The sequence below is a fragment of the Oncorhynchus mykiss genome, chromosome 15, assembly GCF_013265735.2.
Source record: "Oncorhynchus mykiss isolate Arlee chromosome 15, USDA_OmykA_1.1, whole genome shotgun sequence".
Lineage (NCBI taxonomy): Eukaryota > Metazoa > Chordata > Actinopteri > Salmoniformes > Salmonidae > Oncorhynchus > Oncorhynchus mykiss.
In genome coordinates, this window is record NC_048579.1 from 57,247,983 (window position 1) to 57,268,609 (window position 20,627).

The 20,627-nt window shown below is 42.1% G+C and overlaps 1 protein-coding gene across 2 annotated transcripts; it reads left to right on the forward strand.

Moving 5' to 3' along the window:
* Positions 1 to 5,459: 5,459 nt before the first annotated feature.
* cbll1 (Cbl proto-oncogene-like 1, E3 ubiquitin protein ligase) lies at positions 5,460 to 10,168 on the forward strand. 2 transcript variants are annotated; one of them, XM_021563760.2, is made up of 6 exons: positions 5,460 to 5,564; positions 6,169 to 6,336; positions 6,476 to 6,582; positions 6,693 to 6,776; positions 6,891 to 6,964; positions 8,846 to 10,168. In XM_021563760.2, the coding sequence occupies exons 1-6, from the start codon at positions 5,552 to 5,554 to the stop codon at positions 9,861 to 9,863; spliced, it is 1,464 nt and encodes a 487-aa protein (XP_021419435.1). In that variant the 5' UTR covers positions 5,460 to 5,551; the 3' UTR covers positions 9,864 to 10,168. The 2 variants fall into 2 exon arrangements, with proteins under 2 accessions (XP_021419435.1, XP_036800646.1); XM_036944751.1 differs by lacking the exon at positions 5,460 to 5,564 and adding an exon at positions 5,575 to 5,585.
* The last annotated feature ends 10,459 nt before the right edge of the window (positions 10,169 to 20,627 follow it).

Consider the following 20,627-nt stretch of genomic DNA (forward strand, 5'->3'; position numbering starts at 1 on the left):
CGTGATTATTAGGGAGCTGGACACATTCAATAAACTGTATAAAATAGGCCCATTATCATTTCGACACAGTTTCGATTTGGTTTTAGTCATTTTAAAGTATACTGATCAAATATATAAACACAAAATGCAACAATTTCAAAGATGTTACTGAGTTACAATTCATACAAGCAAATCAATCAATTTTAATTAATTAATTGGATTTCACATTACTGGGAATAGAGATATGCATCTGTTGGTCACAGATCACTTTTTAAAAAGGTAGGGGCGTGGATTAGAAAACCAGTCAGTATCTGGTGTGACCACCATTTGCCTCATGCAGCGCAACACATTTCCTTCACATAAAGTTGATCAGGCTGTTGATTATGGCTTGTGGAATGTGGTCCTATAATTTTCTTCAATGGCTGTGCGAAGTTGTGGATATTGGCGGGAACTGGGACACGCTGTGCCCGTGATACACAGTCACTCCAGAGCATCCCAAACGTGCTCAATGGGTGACATGTCTGGTGAGTATGCAGGCCATGGAAGAACTGGGACATTTTCAGCTTATGTACAGATCCTTGCTACATGGGGCTGTGCATTATCATGCTTATGCCTGCTCATAGCATAACCCCACCGCCACCATGGGGCACTCTGTTCACAATGTTGACATCAGCAAACCGCTCGCCCACACGACGCAATACTGTGGTCTGTGGTTATGAAGCCAGTTGGACATACTGCCAAATTCTCTAAAACCAGTTCGAGGCAGCTTATGGTAGATACATTACATTCTCTGGCAACAGCTCTGGTGGACATTCCTGCAGTCAGCATACCAATTGCATGCTCACTCAAAACTTGAGACATCTGTGGCATTGTGTTGTGTGACAAAACTTAACACTTCAGAATGGCCTTTTATTGTCCCCAGCACAAGGTGCACCTGTGTAATGAATGCTGTTTAATCAGATTCTTAATATGCCACAACTGTCAGGTGGATGGATTGTCTTGGAAAAGGAGAGATGCTCACTAACAGGAATGTAAACACATTTTGTGCATAAAATTTGACAACCCTGTGCATATGGAACATTTGTCTGCTTTTTGTACATATGGAACATTTCTGGGATCTTTTATTTCAGCTCATGAAACATGGGTCCAACAAATTAAATGTTGCGTTTATATTTTTGTTCAGTGTATATTGAGTAATTTTAGTATATACTAGTATATACTTGTGTATACTCCCTGACAGTCTAGCTTGAATTTCTGTGAGTATTAGCGAGCTGGACACAGTCAAGATACTGTATAAAAAGGTCTGTCATCATGATCTTCTTTTTTTACTCAAACCACCCACTTTCAAACCACAAACTTTAAGGTGGATGCTGCCACCTACTGTGCTGGAGTGTGTGGTCAATCACAGTCTACATTAGCTCTGCATGTATAAAGGAAGCAAACCGATAAACATAAATCCACCTACCTAACTGTACTATTAAGAACATTTAAAAGAGCCCTACTAACTTCTAACAGACCCTTTCCCATTCCTTCCAAATCCATCCAAACCTGTCCAACCTCAATGACTCTACACTTCAATCTTTCCCTCTCTTCAACATAATTACAACAATATAACAACACACGCTCCACCTTTTCATCGACCATACACTCCAGACACAAACCATGCATTACATCCTTGCCAACCAGATGTAATGACGAGTGCAATGTACACTGTCCTAGACAAAACTGAACAAACACCACCTCTTCCTTCCTAATCTGACCTTTGAATCTTGGTCCGTCGACCTTTCTTGGCGCAAAGACTTCAGAGAGAGACGAGGAATAAACTATAAATCTTTGCTGTTCCCCGTCGAGACTGTCGATTTATCAAACAATATAATTTCCATTATTACATTATGATTGAGATAAACAGTTGATTTTTTAAAATGTTTTATTCACCAGCTCCTGGATGCATACATGGGGAATTTTATGTCTGTCTGCTTACATTGGGACCAGGTTGGGGCTTAAGTGGATTGTTGACAATGAGCTGCATATTAATGTAAATAAATCACAAGTATATATGACATCTCCTGTCTGCGATATTACTGTCTAGGATAGTGGACCTAATGGTCTTGGCCTGCTCCTCTGATAAGGCATTTTTCCACTAGAATGGACTAGAGGTCTTTGTTAATTCCATCAAAAGATAATCAATTGATTTACCACTAATTACCAGTTGAACACAGAAATGACCATGCATCATCTGCACTGTCCATGGAATAACTTTTATTTTTCATGTATTGCTACAGATCTAATACAATGTTCAAGCATACGTTTTTCTGCACAAACACAATGCATTTCATTTGCAACACAATTATTATGTATGATAAATACATAATTGACTTTGTTATATTTGTACATTGTATTATAGTTGTTTGATGCTGCCTTGAGCTGGGATGAAATGCGGGGCTGAAAGAAGAACGTGAGGTTCAAACCCAAACCAACATCTGTTCTTTCTGCTACCACAAGAAGGGGGGGGGGGGGGGGGGGCATGTTAATGTTTCCAGGGTGAGAGTAGTGCACAAAGTGTCATTTGCTGAGGCAGTGATGAAAGTAGAGGATGGAGGGCAAAGGGTGTTATTAGTGGAGGGCAAAGTGTGTTATTAGTAGGCCAATACAGAGTGACCCGAACAGTTTGTGCTTTAGTAAGGTGGCTGCTTGGTGTTTATTGCTATGGTCATTAATTGTACTGCACAGATGGAAAGAAAATCCCAGAAGATTGAACTGGTAGTAGCAGCAGCAGAGATGTTTTTGGGTGTCAAAGATTTTAGTGCAGAATAACTACAGGGGGTTTTGAGAGAAGGGGTGGTGGGGTGTGTTGGAGATAGTGGTATTTGTTTTATTTTTTATTTAACTAGGCAAGTCAGTTAAGAACAAATTCTTATTTACAATGACGGCCTACCCCGGCCAAACCCAGACGACGCTGGGCCAATTGTACACCACCCTATGGGACAACCAATCACAACCGGATGTGATACAGTCTGGATTCGAACCAGGGACTGTAGTGACAGCCTTTTGCACTGAGATGCAGTGCCTTGGACTGCTGCATCACTCGGGACACCAAAAAAGGGTATATACAGTATCTGGTTAGATGGTGGTGCAATTTCCTTTGTCCCCATATCCCTTTTTTGTGAACAAATGTGCAATTCACTTTCCGAGCTGTGAAAAGCAGCAATACACAACGAAGCGTCTAGTCTGCCGGAAAAAAACACATGAAGAAGAAATCGCTGCGTTCAACCACAGAGTTTTTAAACCCAGAGGTACAACATCGCGAGACTTTCGTGAACGCTTGCTATAAAGCAGACAAAGCACACCAGACCGGGGTTTGTGGTTTGAGAAGTCAATGAGAGAAGTGAAAAATTCTTCCTTAGTTGTTAATTTTCTCAAAATCTAAAGGCATAACCCAGATTTGAGCCAATGTCTTTAGGAGCAGAATATGCTATGACTAGAACATAGACAAAGTCAAAAACATCTTAATATTGAAGGAGTGCCTTTGATTTGGCAACATGCACAATTTGACGCGTGACGAATGTTATTTCTGCACATGAGTTTGGCCTCATTCCAAACACGTAAAAGACACACCGTTTTATGACGTCGGACGAGTTTACACTTGCAGGGAAAGGGGCGATTAAAATGATTTTTTAATTTTTTATTTAAATGATTATTTTGTATCTTATTTCTCAGAATAGTTCCTGATTACACTACAGGTGGTTTTTAGTCTCTCTTACTACAGAGAACCCTTGGTTTGGTCTAGAACATAATTTTCTGATAAGTTGAATTTCAAAAGTCGGATAACATCTAGCTCAGAGTTATGGAATAAGCTATTTTCACTTTAAATTTACTTAAATGGTGCAGATATCGGTTCCTTGTCGCTTACATTCACTGCTCATACGTTTTTGACTCATCCTACAGTTTATACTGTTCTATAATCTTTGCTGTTTTGTCTTTGTCTATAGTTTCTCTTAATGCTAGGGGGTTACGAAACAATGTGAAGCACAAGGCCTTATTTTTAGTTTCTGAAGAATTTCGAACAGATTTGTGCTTTTTTCAAGAATCTCACTCAATTTCGGGCTGATGCCAACTTCTGGAGGTCACAGTGGGGCAAAGAGATTTGGCTTTCCCATGGATCTGGTCACTACAATGAAAAATACCTTTGGTGGTAATATTTTACACTCGGAATGTGATGGTTTGCAATTATAATAGTGATAAAGTTGCAGTGAAACTGTCTGCTTTTCATCAGCAGGTTTTCTTGTCATGGTCCTTAATTTATAAGCATAATTTTTCTCCACACATATATTATATATGGAATAATCGCGACATATTGTATAAAAATGCTTCTTTGTTTTTAGAATATTGGTTCCGAAATAATATCCTATGGGTGAGCCAACTGGTAAATGCAGAGGGTGTTTTTTCTTAGTTATAAGGAATTCTTATCACTTTACAAGGTCACACACAGTAATACCTAAAGATTTTGCAATTGTTTTAGATGCCATTCCCTCAGGTGTTTCTTTATTATTCAGGATCGCGTCAAGACCTGACCCTCAGAGCCTACCTTCTGTTGACCCTGTTGACTCATCAGTAGGAAAGATTTGTTTCTCTTTTGGTCCATTCAACAACAGAGCAATATGAACCTTGTTTCAGCAGGATGTTGTATCTATTATGTCATGCCTTATTGGAACGGATTTATTGATAATATTTGTTTGAAAAAAGTTTGGATGTTGCCACACACATTCCTACTTGTTAACAAAATTAAGGAAGTTTCCTTTAAAATTATTCATAAATATCATCCTGCCAACTACTATATGAAGAAGTTTAAGGAAAACATCAACTCAAATTGTACCTTTTGTAATGACCACCCAGAAACAGTGTTGCACCTTTTTTTGCCAATGTATTCAGGTAAGGAATCTGTGGCAAGACATCAGTAGATTTATAATTAAACACATTTATGAAGATTTTACACTATTGTGGATAGATGTACTGCTTGGATTCTTTACCTATGATAGAAATAAGCTGAAACAATTTTATGTAATTAATTTCATTATTCTTTTGGCCAAATTTCATAGTCACAAATGTAAGTTTACAAACAAAACACCACATTTCTTACCTTACAAAAATAAATTGAACTGTATTTTAAGACAATTAATTACTATACTAACAAAAAAGCTATTGGAATTATAAGTGTATGTATGTCCCTTAAGGTCCTTGTGCAATGTGATATTGTTCCCCTTAGCCCAATTGTCCTTTGTATATTATTTAAATATACTTGTGTTTCCACATGTACTTCCTGATTTGTTGTTAATAAAAAATACATTAATTCAAAAAAATGCAAAAATATGCTTTTTGGTCTTCATTTGAGGTTAGGCATAATGTTAGCAGTGTGGTTAGGGTTGAGGTTAGGGTTAGGTTTAAGATTTTAAAAAGGTCAATAGAAATGGGCGGGGTTTGTGACTTTGGCTGTGGTGCTGGTGACATCCCCTCAGTGGTTGAACTCAACTCCTCCCCTTTTATTGTACTTTCCCATACTGCATTGCGGTGAATTATGGACCAAATTGGTAAGCGACAAATGACTCCAGGTTCAGCTGTATTTTAGTTTTATTTGTGTATCAGTAGATTTAACTTGATACACAGCGAAATAGATTTAATTTTCAAACGTATTCATATTCAATTATACTTTACAAGTATTATGAGTGGAGTGTTTAAAGTACAAAAAATGCGGCCTTGTAGCAACCTCTCGTTGCCAGCCCACTGCTAGCTAAAGAGCTAATATATTGCTAGCGTTAGCGTCCACAGATCTGTGTTGTTACAGTAGTAGCTAGCTATACTTTTAGAATAAAGTGGCGATTGGAGTTGATCTGCCAGTGCTAAGCTAATAACTTAAATTGTCAGGACAGTACTCTAACCTTGACAACATATTCAGAATAAATAATGTTATGTTTGTAGCTTAGACTATGTGCTAGCTAAGGTTTGCATTCTCCCACCAACTTCTGAAACTCCAGACAATGTTAGCGTTGGCAAAAATGAAACACTAGCGCTTTGCTAAACTATTTATCGTGGTTATAGTGTCAATGCTAGTAGGAAGTATCATGTAAATGTTCGCTTGGTAGCAGATGACTGACTGGTCACTGACATTTTGAATGACCCATCGTTCCCCCACAGACAATGACCTGCAAGGCACGGACGGCTCGGGGAGTCTTGGGGGCCCTGATGTCCGCAGACGCATCCCCATCAAACTCATCTCCAAACCAACCATCAGGAGCAAACCTGCTCCCCGGACACAAAGACCCATGGGCAGGCAGCCCTCCAAACCCCAGGCCGGGGATGAAGGTTAGCCAGCCACAAGTGCTTTCTCATCTCGTTGTTTTAATTTCCAGGGGCTAGGATTGGGATATTGAAACCTGTTGCTAGGTCATAGAAGCAAGCTTTCATATGGGACTACTGTAAGGCAACATATCTGTGTTTCTAGAGAGTTTTAGCTTCAAGCAAGAGGAGAGGTTTGACTGTGGTACCAAGGCGGGGGATGTGTTTTCAAGTCAACGGAAGTTCCCCCAACAAATGTTTTGGGACTTTAAGGTAGTGTTTCAATTTCTATTGTTGTTGGGGGGGGGGGGGGGGGGGGGTGCAGTAATGCATTCCACCTACATCATTACTGTGTCATAGACCTCTTGGTCTTTTCCCCACAGTTGAATTTGATAGGTGAAAAGGATGACATTCCAGCACACTTTTGTGACAAGTGTGGTCTGCCCATAAGGATCTATGGACGCATGGTATGTCTCTTCGAGCACGTTTTACATAGTGTGTTGTGTCTCCTAATTTTTTTTTATAGTAAGAGGCTATGAGTGCAGCAGCTTATAATGTTATTATCTGTATTAACTCACCAGATTCCATGCAAACATGTATTCTGTTATGAGTGTGCGTTGCTCCACGAGAAGAAGGGAGACAAGATGTGCCCAGGGTAAGCTCTTGACATTATTATTTATTTTTTTAACCTACCCACTAGTGCAGTGGTTCTCAACTGGTTTTGCCTCTGGACCCAAATTAAACCAGCTTGTCTCAGTCAATATTTGCATTGTGAAACAAAAAATATATGTAATCTGTAAAAATATTTTGAATGCTATATTGATAGTAAAGGTAGCAATTATATGACAAGAGAAAAACATTCCCACCTTTTCATTGTCAAAAATTTAAAAAATCCCAAATTCTTGATGAATGTTAATAAGCTCACTTGTTTGAGACCACAAAATCAACCAGATCTGCTAAATAGCTCTACTAATAGCTATATAAAAAATACTTTGATTGAACAAAAATGGTGAAGAGATTAAATTATCTGTATATATTTTAAGTATGTTTATTCTGCCCTTGAGTTGTGTTCCCATGCTAAACTAGACAGATAGCTAACAACTAAGTCTTCAATAAAACTCCCAAGGCGTGAATTTTCTTGAATTAATATATTGAAAACGTTTATGTTGTGAAACTGCAAAATACAGAAAAAAATATACTTTAGTATTCAATTCACACCGATATACTGTAGCTGTACATTATACATTTGAAGTTGCATAAATACAAAGCACATGCTAAGGTACCATGCATCTGGCATGATGCCAAACCATATAGCCAATTGTTACTCATATGGTAATTGGCTAACTCCTTTCATTACTCTAATAATGTACAACCATCTATGTAGCAAAGCATATTACACTAGAAACAGTAACAAAACTACAGTATTGTATATTTTACAATTCGTTTGCATGACGCACGAGCAAAGTAATACAGCTAACGACATACATGAAAGACACTGCAATTTGTGAGTAAATGCAACCAACATTTATATATAATCAACTCTATCAATAACAAGATTATCATCACTAGCTAAATGCTTGAATCAAACTTACAAACAAATATTTTCTAAGGCTGAAGCGTGACAAGAAATAACTACACTGAAAGACCTGCACCGTAGCATTGGTTTTAGCTGCTTCTATGCGTGCAGAACGAATTCTCTACTTCCTGTTTGCGTAGTCTTTCTAAGTACCAGAAAGCTCCACTAGGGGGCGAATAACACCATGGAACACAATGAAAATGCATCTTAACCATTGTAATAAAATAATCTGTTACCTTCTAACAGGATGGCAGTACAATATTCATTATAATTTCTACACACGTTCTAACTGGTTGTAGTTGTTTAAGTTTTTTTTTTTTTTTACTCAGACAGCCGTGTCTAGTGACGTTGCATTTGATACCGGCGCCCCGGGGCATGCATCAAAATCGCTAAGCAGTTTGCTTCGAAACAGTGTGCAGAGGCTTGTATCACTTTATCAGAAGCACATGATCAATGATGTCCGGTGCTTCGTTTTGTCGAACAACCACCTGATTGGTTTCGGGAGAAGGTAAAGTGTGAAGGAATGTGTGATGTCATCTATACCAATTTGGCTGTCGTAAATTATTTTGACCATTAGGCGCCACTAGTGTACACTGTTGAACAAAGCTTCTTAATGAACCTATTTTCTACACAATTGGCTGGAAATGTTTCCCCATTACTACTCGCGACCCATTTGAAAACGTCCCACCAGTTGAGAATCGCTGCACTAGTGTATTCAACTGTCCATATACAGGGCTCCCGAGTGGGGCAGCGGTCTAAGGCACTGCATCTCAGTGCTAGAGGCGTCACTACAGACCCTGGTTCGAGTCCAGCCTGCCGTCATTGTAAAAAAAATAAAAAAATATTTTAAAAAATCATAACTGACTTGCCTAGTTAAATAAAGGTTAAATATATAAAATATACTTTCTGTATGTGTGGTTGCTGACTGCACTTACTAACTAAACCTTTTGTGTTGTTTAGTATGCAGCTCTTCAGCTGCACAGACCCGGTCCAGCGCATCGAACAGTGTCTGCGTGGCTCCCTCTACATGTGCAGCATTGTGAAGGGCTGCAAGCGCACCTACCTTTCCCAGCGTGACCTGCAAGCCCACATCAACCACCGCCACATGAGGGCAGCCAAGGCTTTGGCAAGCCGCCAGGACGCCCTGCACCTTCCCCCATCCACAGAGGTTCCTGACCGCTTCCGCGTGCCCCCGCCTCACCTGCCCAAGACCCAAGGGCACCTCCCGCCCCCTCTCCAACACGGGGGTCATGACCCCTACGGTCAGCCACCACCGGCTTCCCATGATGCACCACCTCTTTCCCAGGAGACCTTCCGCATTGCCACCGTAACTACACGCGCACGCAGCAACCTCATCACCGTGCCAATCCAGGATGACTCCGCTTCTTCCTCCACCTCTTCCTCCCGTGACCCTCTCCCTCCTGGCCCGGGCCCTGCTCCACCCCCACACCACCATCCTGGGGACTACCCTGGTCAGCCTGTAGTGTCCCATCCCCACCACATGATGGCACCACCTCAACAGCACTACGGCCCTCCACCTCCTCCCCCTCCACCCATCAACCACCCCATGCAGCACCCGCCCCAGGGCTCTGGGACACCCCACATGGTGTACAACCAGGCCGGCCCTCCCCCGCCTATGTCCAACGCACCCCCTCCCATTACCCCCCCGCCAGGACACATCATGGGTCAGATGCCCCCCTACATGAACCACCCTCCTCCAGGCCCCCCACCTCAACACGGTGGTCCTCCAGTCAACGCCCCCCCTCCCCACCACTATAACCCTAACTCCATGCAGCAATTCCCTGAGGACCAGGGCACACTCAGTCCCCCTTTTAACCAGCAAGGGGGTCTGAGCCCTGGGATGTGGCCTGCCCCTAGAGGGCCTCCTCCTCCAAGGATGCAGGGCCCCCCACCTCAGGGCCAGATGCCTGGACCCCATCACCCCGATCAGTCTCGCTACCGCCCTTATTATCAGTAAACTCTCAACTCCCCACAAAGTTAGGGGCATTGTTTGACTTTTCCCTATTCCTCTCCACTGGTTTGAATAATGTGAACATGAGTCTCTGGGTTCTGTATGACTGTCATTTCTATGGAAACACTTTAAAGAGACTAGTCTATGGTGAATGTATGTATGTAGCTGTTCACTTTTATTGATATGAACCTTTTGGACTGTCAAATGAGCAACGATACATTTGAATCGCTCCTGTATTTGTCTCCAATGGACATTGTTGTATCTTGAAAAATGTTGGTTTGATGACGTCTCAATAAATATTTTCTAACAAAGTGTTAAATCTCATTATTTTTCAATATTATTAGTTGTGGAAACTGTTTCATCCATTTCAGTAGGGGGCAGTGTATGATCTAATATTTGACATTGTTTGTGGAGGGAGCCCTGTGTTTTGGTTAATCACATGACCTGGATTTGAACCTTTTATTTAAAACTTTTTCATCAAACTGTCCCCCTTTTTATGTCAGATGGTACAGCACCATCCTTCAGACAATTGCTTAATTGTTTTTTTTCTCATTCTCAATTCTGGAAAGAGCTTAAAATAAAAGTAGAAATCCAGGTCATGTAACATGATTGAACAAAACAGTTATGTGTGATAAAAGAGAAGATAGCTGCTGGGAGAAAATAAATACATTTTGAGAGGGGTGGCACTGTAATTATGTCAAGGACAAAACCCCAAGATTACTTTATTAAAAAGTATTTTACTAACATTTGTGCCTTATCAACTGTGTTATCCTGCCTGGGTGTTGCAGTGTGCTATTTATTGTCACCCTCCCTAGCAAATGCGTCAGGAGAGTATTCTGCTACAAAAATGATATCTAGCTAGTAGTGTTTTGCTGTGGAGTATTTGCTTTGTTGATACTAAGGATTGTTGAGGCTATTTGAAAATAAGCAACTTTATTGTATGTCCATAAAAAATGGCTTTTCTACACAGAAGTATACACTGAGTGTACAAAACATTAGGAACACCTTCCTAATATTGAGTTCCACCCCCCTTTGCCTTCAGAACAGCCTCAATTTGTCAGGGCATGGACTCGACAAGGTGTCAAGTGTTCCACAGGAATGCTCTCCCATGTTAACTCCAATACTTCCCACTAATTGGTCTTCACATTAATAAACTTCTGGAATCAGCCTATAACAGTGTGGCTCTGTTGGTAGAACATGGTGCTTGCAACACCAGAGTTGTGGGTTTGATTCCCATGGGGGACTAATATGAAAATGTATGCACTCACTACTGTAAATCGCTCTGGATTAGAGTGTCTGCTAAATGAAAAAAAGTAACAGGTTTTGGGTTTCAAATCGACCATTATTGCATACTTGTTTACATCACTTTGACCTTGGACCATATTTCATTTCGGAACCTTATTTTTGCTAAAATAATGAGCTCTGTCAGATCTTCCCTCCCGAAATTCCATGACTCGGTTCGCAGGACAATAGACCCTGTTATCAAGCTCATCCCCAGCAAGAGGATAGAACTTCCAATTAATGTTGGATACCTGCTGATGACTTTATTCAGAGACAGATTATTTTGTTCAATCAAAGTTAATAATTAGGGGGTGCTTATCCTGTTTCACTGTATGTACAAGTGGGTAACCTGCACAGGTGTGAAATAGATTTTTTGCATATTCTTCTCCCACTGAGAGTGGGGTCACAGCCAGGGGATCAGCCATTATTGACAGCGACCTTGGAGCAATTAGGGATTTTACCTTGTCAGCTCTGGGATTCATCCTACAACCTTTTAGTTACTGTCCCAATGCTCCTTACCACCAAGCTACCTGAAGTGCATTGTATTGATTTGTACCTTTCCACTGAGAACGCCAACAAAGTTATAACTGAGTAAACATGTTGATTATACAGGATTGGATTTATCAAGAGTAGTAAAACTACATGTGTGTCTGGTATTTACACTGAACAAAAATATAGACGCAACATGAGTTGAAATAAAAGCTTATTTCTCAAAAATGTTGTGCACAAATTTGTTTGCATCCCTGTTAGAGAGCTTTTCTCCTTTACGAAGATAATCCATCCACCTGACAGGTGTGGCATATCAAGAAGCTGATGAAACAGCTCGATCATTACATAGGTGTACCTTGTGCTGGGGACAGTAAAAGGCCACTCCAAAATGTGCAGTTTTGTCACACAACACAATGCCACATATGTCTCAAGTTTTATTTAACCAGGTAGGCCAGTTGAGAACAAGTTCTCATTTACAACTTCGACCTGGCCAAGATAAAGCAAAGCAGTGCGACAAAAACAACAACACAGAGTTACACATAAACAAATGTACAGTCAATAACACAAAATAAAATAAAAATAGAAAGATATATGTACAGTGTGTGCAAATGTAGAAGAGTAGGGAGATAAGCAATAAGTAGGCCATAGAGGCAAAAATAATTACAATTTAGCATTAATACTGGAGTGATGTGCAAGTAGAGATACTGGGGTGCAAAAGAGCAAGAGGGTAAGTAATAATATGGGGATGAGGTAGTCAGGTGTGCTATTTACAGATTGGCTGTGTACAGGTACAGTGATCGGTAAGCTGCTCTGACAGCTGATGCTTAAAGTTATAGAGGGAGATACAAGACTCCAGCTTCATAGATTTTTGCAATTCGTTCCAGTCATTGGCAGCAGAGAACTGGAAGAAAAGGTGGCCAAAGTAAGTGTTGGCTTTGGGGATGACCAGTGCAATATACCTGCTGGAGCGCGTGCTAATCTGGAGCCAGTGGGTTTGGCGATGTATTGAGGGCCAGCCAACAAGAGCATACAGGTCACAGTGGTGGGTAGTATATGGGGCTTTGGTGATAAAACGGATGGCACTGTGATAGACTACATCCAGTTTGCTGAGTAGAGTGTTGCGGGCGATTTTGTAAATGACATCGCCAAAGTCAAGGATCGGTAAGATAGTCAGTTTTACAAGGGTATGTTTGGCGGCATGAGTGAAGGAGGCTTTGTTGCGATAGGGAGCCAATTCTATATTTAATTTTGGATTGGAGATTATTACAGTCTAACCAGACACCTACTGTAGGTATTTGTAGTTGTCCACATGTTCTAGGTCAGAACCATCCAGAGTAGTGATGCTAGTTGGGCGGAAGGGTGCGGGCAGCAGTCGGTTGAAGAGCATGCACTTAGTTTTACTAGCATTTAAAAGCAGTTGGAGGCCACGGAAGGAGTGTTGTATCTCGTTGAAGCTCGTTTGGAGGTTTGTTAGCACAGTGTCCAAAGAAGGGCCAGGTGTTTACAGAATGGTGTCGTCTTCGTAGAGGTGGATCAGAGAATCACCAGCAGCAAGAGCGACATCATTGATATATACTTAGAAAAGAGTCAGCCCAAGAATTGAACCCTGTGGTACCCCCATAGAGCCTGCCAAAGGTCCAGACAACAGGCCCTCCGATTTGACACACTGAACTCTATCTTAGAAGTAGTTGGTGAACCAGACGAGGCAGTCATTTGAGAAGCCAAGGCTATTGAGTCTGCCGATAAGAATGCGATGATTGACAAGAGTCGAAAGCCTTGGCCTGGTCGATGAAGACGGCTGCACAGTACTGTCTTTTATCAATGGTGGTTATGATATCGTTTAGGACCTTGAGGGTGGCTGAGGTGCACCCATGACCAGCTCGGAAACCAGATTGCATAGTGGAGAAGGTACGATGGGATTCGATATGGTCAGTGATCTGTTTATTAACTTGGCTTTTGAAGATTTTAGAAAGGCAGGGCAGGATGGATATACAGTGGGGCAAAAAAGTATTTAGTCAGCCACCAATTGTGCAAGTTCTCCCACTTAAAAAGATGAGAGGCCTGTAATTTTCATCTTAGGTACACTTCAACTATGACAGACAAAATGAGAAAAAAAATCCAGAAAATCACATTGTAGGATTTTTAATGAATTTATTTGCAAATTATGGTGGAAAATAAGTATTTGGTCAATAACAAAAGTTTATCTCAATACTTTGTTATTTACCCTTTGTTGGCAATGTCCGAGGTCAAACGTTTGTGGCGCTACCAGGAGACAGGCCAGTACATCAGGAGACGTGGAGGAGGCCGTAGGAGGGCAACGACCCAGCAGCAGGACCGCTACCTCCACCTTTGTGCAAGGAGGAGCAGAAGGAGCACTGCCAGAGCCCTGCAAATTGACCTCCAGCACGCCACAAATGTTCATGTGTCTGCTCAAACGGTCAGAAACAGACTCCATGAGGGTGGTAATGAGGGCCCGACGTCCACAGGTGGGGGTTGTGCTTACAGCGCAACACTGTGCAGGACGTTTGGCATTTGCCAGAGAACACCAAGATTGGCAAATTCGCCACTGGCGCCCTGTGCTCTTCACAGATGAAAGCAGGTTCACACTGAGCATGTGACAGACGTGACAGAGTCTGGAGACGCCGTGGAGAACATTCTGCTGCCTGCAACATCCTCCAGCATGACCAGTTCTGCGGTGGGTCAGTCATGGTTTGGGGTGGCATTTCTTTGGGGGGCCGCACAGCCCTCCATGTGCTCGCCAGAGGTAGCCTGACTGCCATTAGGTACCGAGATGAGATCCTCAGACCCCTTGTGAGACCATATGCTGGTGCGGTTGGCCCTGGGTTCCTCCTAATGCAAGACAATGCTAGACCTCATGTGGCTGGAGTGTGTCAGCAGTTCCTGCAAGAGGAAGGCATTGATGCTATGGACTGGCCTGCCCATTCCCCAGACCTGAATCCAATTGAGAACATCTGGGACACCATGTCTTGCTCCATCCACCAACGCCACGTTACACCACAGACTGTCCAGGAGTTGGCGGATGCTTTAGTCCAGGTCTGGGAGGAGATCCCTCAGGAGACTATCCGCCACCTCATCAGGAGCATGCCCAGGCGTTGTAGGGAGGTCATACAGGCATGTGGAGACCACACACACTACTGAGCCTCATTTTGACTTGTTTTAAGGACATTACATCAAAGTTGGATCAGCCTGTAGTGTGGTTTTCCACTTTAATTTTGAGTGATTCCAAATCCAGACCTCCATGGGTTAATAAATTTGATTTCCATTGATAATTTTTGTGTGATTTTGTTGTCAGCACATTCAACTATGTAAAGAAAAAAGTATTTAATAAGAATATTTCATTCATTCAGATCTAGGATGTGTTATTTTAGTGTTCCCTTTATTTTTTTGAGCAGTGTATATATGGGGACACAACCTTCCCAGCTCTGCACACATCGACTCAGCACACATCGTTACATTAGTTTTTTCAAGATGAGTGATGAGAATTGTCCAGATGTTTGTGCATCTCACAACCCCCATATGCCATGTCTTGAAATATACTGACAGACTGATTAAAGGTAAATTTACATGGTAATACTTCTGACAGCCAACTTTCTAGCCTCACCCATAATTTTTTTGACTTTACAGCGTTCCCTGAAAGCATGGTGTCACAAGTGTAGAGAGGAGTAGTAGGACCAGCTGCCACCGGCCTGAAGAGAGATACATGAAATGAGAGTGAGATAAGGTAATTGACGGGGCGCTGTAATCTGTACGTCATTTCATTGAGTCTCCTCAGGACTTTGAATGGCCCCTCAAACCGCGGGCTCAGCTTCCGTCAGGGCAGGCGGAGGGGCAGGTCCTTCATGGAAAACCAGACACTGTCACCGGGGTGAAAGACTGGGGCCACACTTAGGTGACGATCGGCCTGCGCCTTCTGCCGGAGGACGACGGGCTGGAGATGGGTGTGCGCTGTGTTCCATACCTCCTCAGCGCGTGGGAACCATTCGTCCACTTCAGGAGCCTCGATCTGACTCTAGTGCCTGGGTGCCAGGGCCGGCTGATACCCTAGAACACACTGAAATGGTGTGAGGTTAGTGAAGGAGTGACGGAGGGAGTAAGGCAGAAACGCAGCCCACTCCCCCGGCCGGTTGTGACAGTAAATAGGAAGGTACAGTGGCTTGCGAATGTATTCACCCCTTGGCATTTTTCTCTTTTTTCCTCCTTGCAACCTGGAATTAAAATAGATTTTTGATGGGTTTGTTTCATTTGATTTACACAAAATGCCTACCAATTTGAAGATGCAACACATTTTTTATTGTGAAACAAACAAAAAAATAAGACAAAAAAACTGAAAACTTGAGCATGCATAACTGTTTACCCCCCCAAAGTCAATACTTTGTAGAGCCACCAATTTCAGCAATTACAGCTGCAAGTCTCTTGGGGTATGTCTCTATAAGCTTGGCACATGTAGCAAAACTGCTCCAGCTCCTTCAAGTTGGATGAGTTCCGCTGGTGTACAGCAATCTTTAAGTCATACCACAGATTCTCAATTGGATTGAGGTCTGGGCTTTGACTAGGCCTTTCCAAGACATTGAAATGTTTCCCCTTAAACCACTCAAGTGTTGCTTTAGCAATATGTTTAGGGCCGTTGTCCTGCTGGAAGGTGAACCTCCGTCCCAGTCTCAAATCTTTGGAAGACTGAAACAGGTTTCCCTCTAGAATTTCCCTGTATTTAGTGCCTTCCATCATTCCTTCAATTCTGACCAGTTTCCCAGTCCCTGCCGATGAAAAACAAATGGTGTTCTCAGGGTGATGAGAGGTGTTGGGTTTGCGCCAGACATAGCGTTTTCCTTGATGGACAAAAAGCTCACCTTTTGTCTCCTCTGACCAGAGTACCTTCCCCATATGCTTGGGGAGTCTTCCACATACCTTTTGGCGAACACCAAACGTGTTTGCTTATTTTTTTCTTCAAGCAATTACTTTTTTCTTGGCTCTTTTCCGCAAAGCCCAGATCTGTGGAGTGTACGGCTTATTAAAGTGGTAATATGGACAGATACTCCAGTCTCCGCTGTGGAGCTTTGCAGCTCCTTCAGGGTTATCTTTGGTCTCTGTTGCCTCTCTGATTAATGCCCTCCTTGCCTGGTCCATGAGTTTTGGTGGACGGCCCTCTCTTGGCAGGTTTGTTGTGGTGCCATATTCTTTCCATTTTTTTTATAATAGATTTAATGGTGGTCCGTTGGATATTCTGATATTTTTTTAGAAGCCAACCCCAATCTGTACTTCTCCACAACTTTGTCCCTGAACTGTCTGGAGAGCTCCTTGGTCTTCATGGTGCAACTTGCTTGGTGGTGCCCCTTGCTTAGGGGTGTTGCAGACTCTGTGGCCTTTCAGAAAAGCTGTTTATATACTGAAATCATGTGACAGATAATATGACACTTAGATTGCATTGTATATCAAGGCCTACGTTCCAACTCACTGCCTCTTTGCTTGACATCATGGGAAAATCAAAAGATGTCTGGTTCATCCTTGGGAGCAATTTCCAAACGCCTGAAGGTACCACGTTCATCTGTACAAACAATAGTACGCAAGTATAAACACAATGGGACCACACAGCCGTCGTACCGCTCAGGAAGGAGACTCCTAGAGATGAATTTACTTTGGTGCGAAAAGTGCAAATCAATCCCAGAACAACAGCAATGGACCTTGTGAAGATGCTGGAGGAAACAGATACAAAAGTATCTATATCCACAGTAAAACAAGTCCTATATCGACATAACCTGAAAGGCCGCTCAGCAAGGAAGAAGCCACTGCTCCAAAACCGCCATAAAAAAGCCAGACTACGGTTTGCAAACTGTACATGGGGACAAAGATCATACTTTTTGGAGAAATGTCCTCTGGTCTCATGAAACAAAAATAGAACTGTTTGGCCATAATGACCATCGTTATGTTAGGAGGAAAAAGGGGGAGGCTTGCAAGCCGAAGAAGACCATCCCAACCGTGAAGCACGGGGTGGCAGCATAATCTTGTGGGGGTGCTTTGCTGCAGGAGGGACTGGTGCACTTCACAAAATAGATAGCATCATGAGGTATGAAAATTATGTGGATATATTGAAGCAACATCTCAAGACATCAGGAAGTTAAAGCTTGGTCGTAAATGGGTCTTCCAAATGGACAATGACCCCAAGCATATTTTCAAAGTTGTGGCAAAATGGCGTAAGGACTACAAATAAAAAGGTATTTGAGTGGCCATCACAAAGCCCTGACCTCAATCCTATAGAAAATTTGTGGGCAGAACTGAAAAAGTGTGTGCGAGGCCTACAATCCTGATTCACTTACACCAGCTCTGCCTGGAGGAATGGGCCAAAATTCACCCAACTTATTGTGGGAAGCTTGTGGAAGGCGAAACGTTTGACCCAAGTTTAACAATTTAAAGGCAATGGTACCAAATACTAATTGAGTGTTTGTAAACTTCTGACACATTGGGAATGTGATGAAAGAAATTAAAGCTGAAATAAATCATTCTCTCTACTATTGTTGCGTTTATGCACTGAAGGTAGGTGAGGAGTCAAACGCAGGAGAGCAGAGATGTCAGTGAAGCATGTCCAAAAACACGGTACAGTACAATACCCCAAAACAACGCCTATGGCAAAGGGAACTAACAGTACTCCCGTAAGGCGCAAAAACACAACGCACCTTACTATAATAACCACACGCGAAATACACTGAGGAATGCCTCCACAAGCAACAAGAAAAATAATCCCGCACAAGCATAAGCGGGGAAACAAGGGTAAATATACACACAGAAATGAAAGCAAATGAGAACCAGGTGTGACAGAACCAAAGACAAAACAAACGGAAAAGGAAACATGGATCGGTGATGGCTAGTAGGCCGGCGAACCACCTTCGGTGGAAGTCTTTGACAGCTATTATTCTGACATTTCACATTCTCAAAATAAAGTGGTGATCCTAACTGACCTAAGACATTAAATGTCAGGAATTGTGAAAAACTGAGTTTAAATGTATTTGGCTAAGGTGTATGTAAACTTCCGACTTCAACTGAGGAGTGAAGGGCGTTTACCAGCAGCAGGTGCGGCAGCTGTGGCGATACAGGCCTTCTAGCTGACAACTGAGATTGTCAGTTGGATATGCTCTCTTCGAGGTTTTGTATATCTTACCTATCATATGAACATCCTTTTCTGACTCAAATATGATACCCTCAAGGTTGCTCTGATGTCCAAAAGATTTCAAATGGAAATGTTGTGATAGGTCACTTTTAAGTTGCTTGTATTTGAAAATATCTACATTGGTCAGTCCAAAATAGATTTTTAATTATTGTATTTTATTGTTATTATTAATGTAGCCTATTTATGAATCTAAACCAGTTCTTTAATATGCTAAATGTGTTTTGTTTCATTCTATTGAGACATTTTTGTTGACTAAATTAAGTTCGGTCAGTCTTTTTAATTGTGGGCTCCATATTTAGTTTAAGATAGGGCTATTCCCGCAGTCTCCGTTAAGGGTTGATTATTCTGTCACCTTGATATAATGGGATCGGGAGACAGGCGCAGGAATGCATAACAGGTTGTTTTTTTTGACCCAAATTACAGCATGCCATCTAAAGGCACGGGGACGACGACTAAACAAACACGCATACAAAACACAGGGTTGAAACCCAAACAAAAGAGCGAGGAGTACCTCAAAAAAATACACAGGGCGCACAATGATACCACACGGGACGAAACCCGTAATCATCTGCACATTATAAGTGGCATGAAAGCCAAAACAACACGGCAGAGGTACTCACACGACCAACGGACATTGTAACAATAATCGACAGGACAATGGTGAACAAAGGGCACACTTATACAATTACTAATCAATGGGAATAGAGACCAGGTGTGCGTAATTACACAGTTCCGGAGGGATCCGTTACAACAGGTTATAAGTAGGCTTTTAGTAAAATAAATATAATTAGCCCATTGCTAATATCATTAGTCATTTGTTAGGTACGGTGCTGCAGCACCCCCAGCACCCCTACTTCCCATGGCTATGGACGCTGTACTGCAGTACTGTGTGATAGAATATACAAAGAATATACAAAGTTCCAATTTGTTGCAAATGTTGCTGTACGTTATTAATAAACACTGAAATGATATTCAAATGACTCTAGGACCACACACTTCAAATCATCCATTTCCTGTAGGATTGGATGTAAACTACTTATAGTAGCCACTTTTCTGTTTTAGGTTTATCAGGTCCTTATATTCCATTTACTTTAGGAATAAAAAAATAGTAGACTACAATTGATCCAGTTTCACTTCTTCAATTCCATTTCTTTGGAATCACAACTCCTACTGCCAGTTACATGAAATGTCCCCGAACAAACTGTCCTTTAACTCCAAGGTTGTTTTACTGAGGGGAATATCCATATGACTAATGTGCACATCCTAGATCTGAATGAATGAAATATTCTTATTAAATACTTTTTTCTTTACATAGTTGAATGTGCTGACAACAAAATCACAAAATTATCAATGGAAATCAAATGTATCAACCCATGGAGGTCTGGATTTGGAGTCCCACTCAAAATTAAAGTGGAAAACCACACTACAGGCTGATCCAACTTTGATGTAATGTCCTTAAAACAAGTCAAAATGAGGCTCAGTAGTGTGTGTGGCCTCCACGTGCCTGTATGACCTCCCTACAACGCCTGGGCATGCTCCTGATGAGGTGGCGGATGGTCTCCTGAGGGATCTCCTCCCAGACCTGGACTAAAGCATCCACCAACTCCTGGACAGTCTGTGGTGCAACGTGGCGTTGGTGGATGGAGCGAGACATGATGTCCCAGATGTGCTCAATTGGATTCAGGTCTGGGGAATGGGCAGGCCAGTCCATAGCATCAATGCCTTCCTCTTGCAGGAACTGCTGACACACTCCAGCCACATGAGGTCTAGCATTGTCTTGCAATAGGAGGAACCCAGGGCCAACCGCACCAGCATATGGT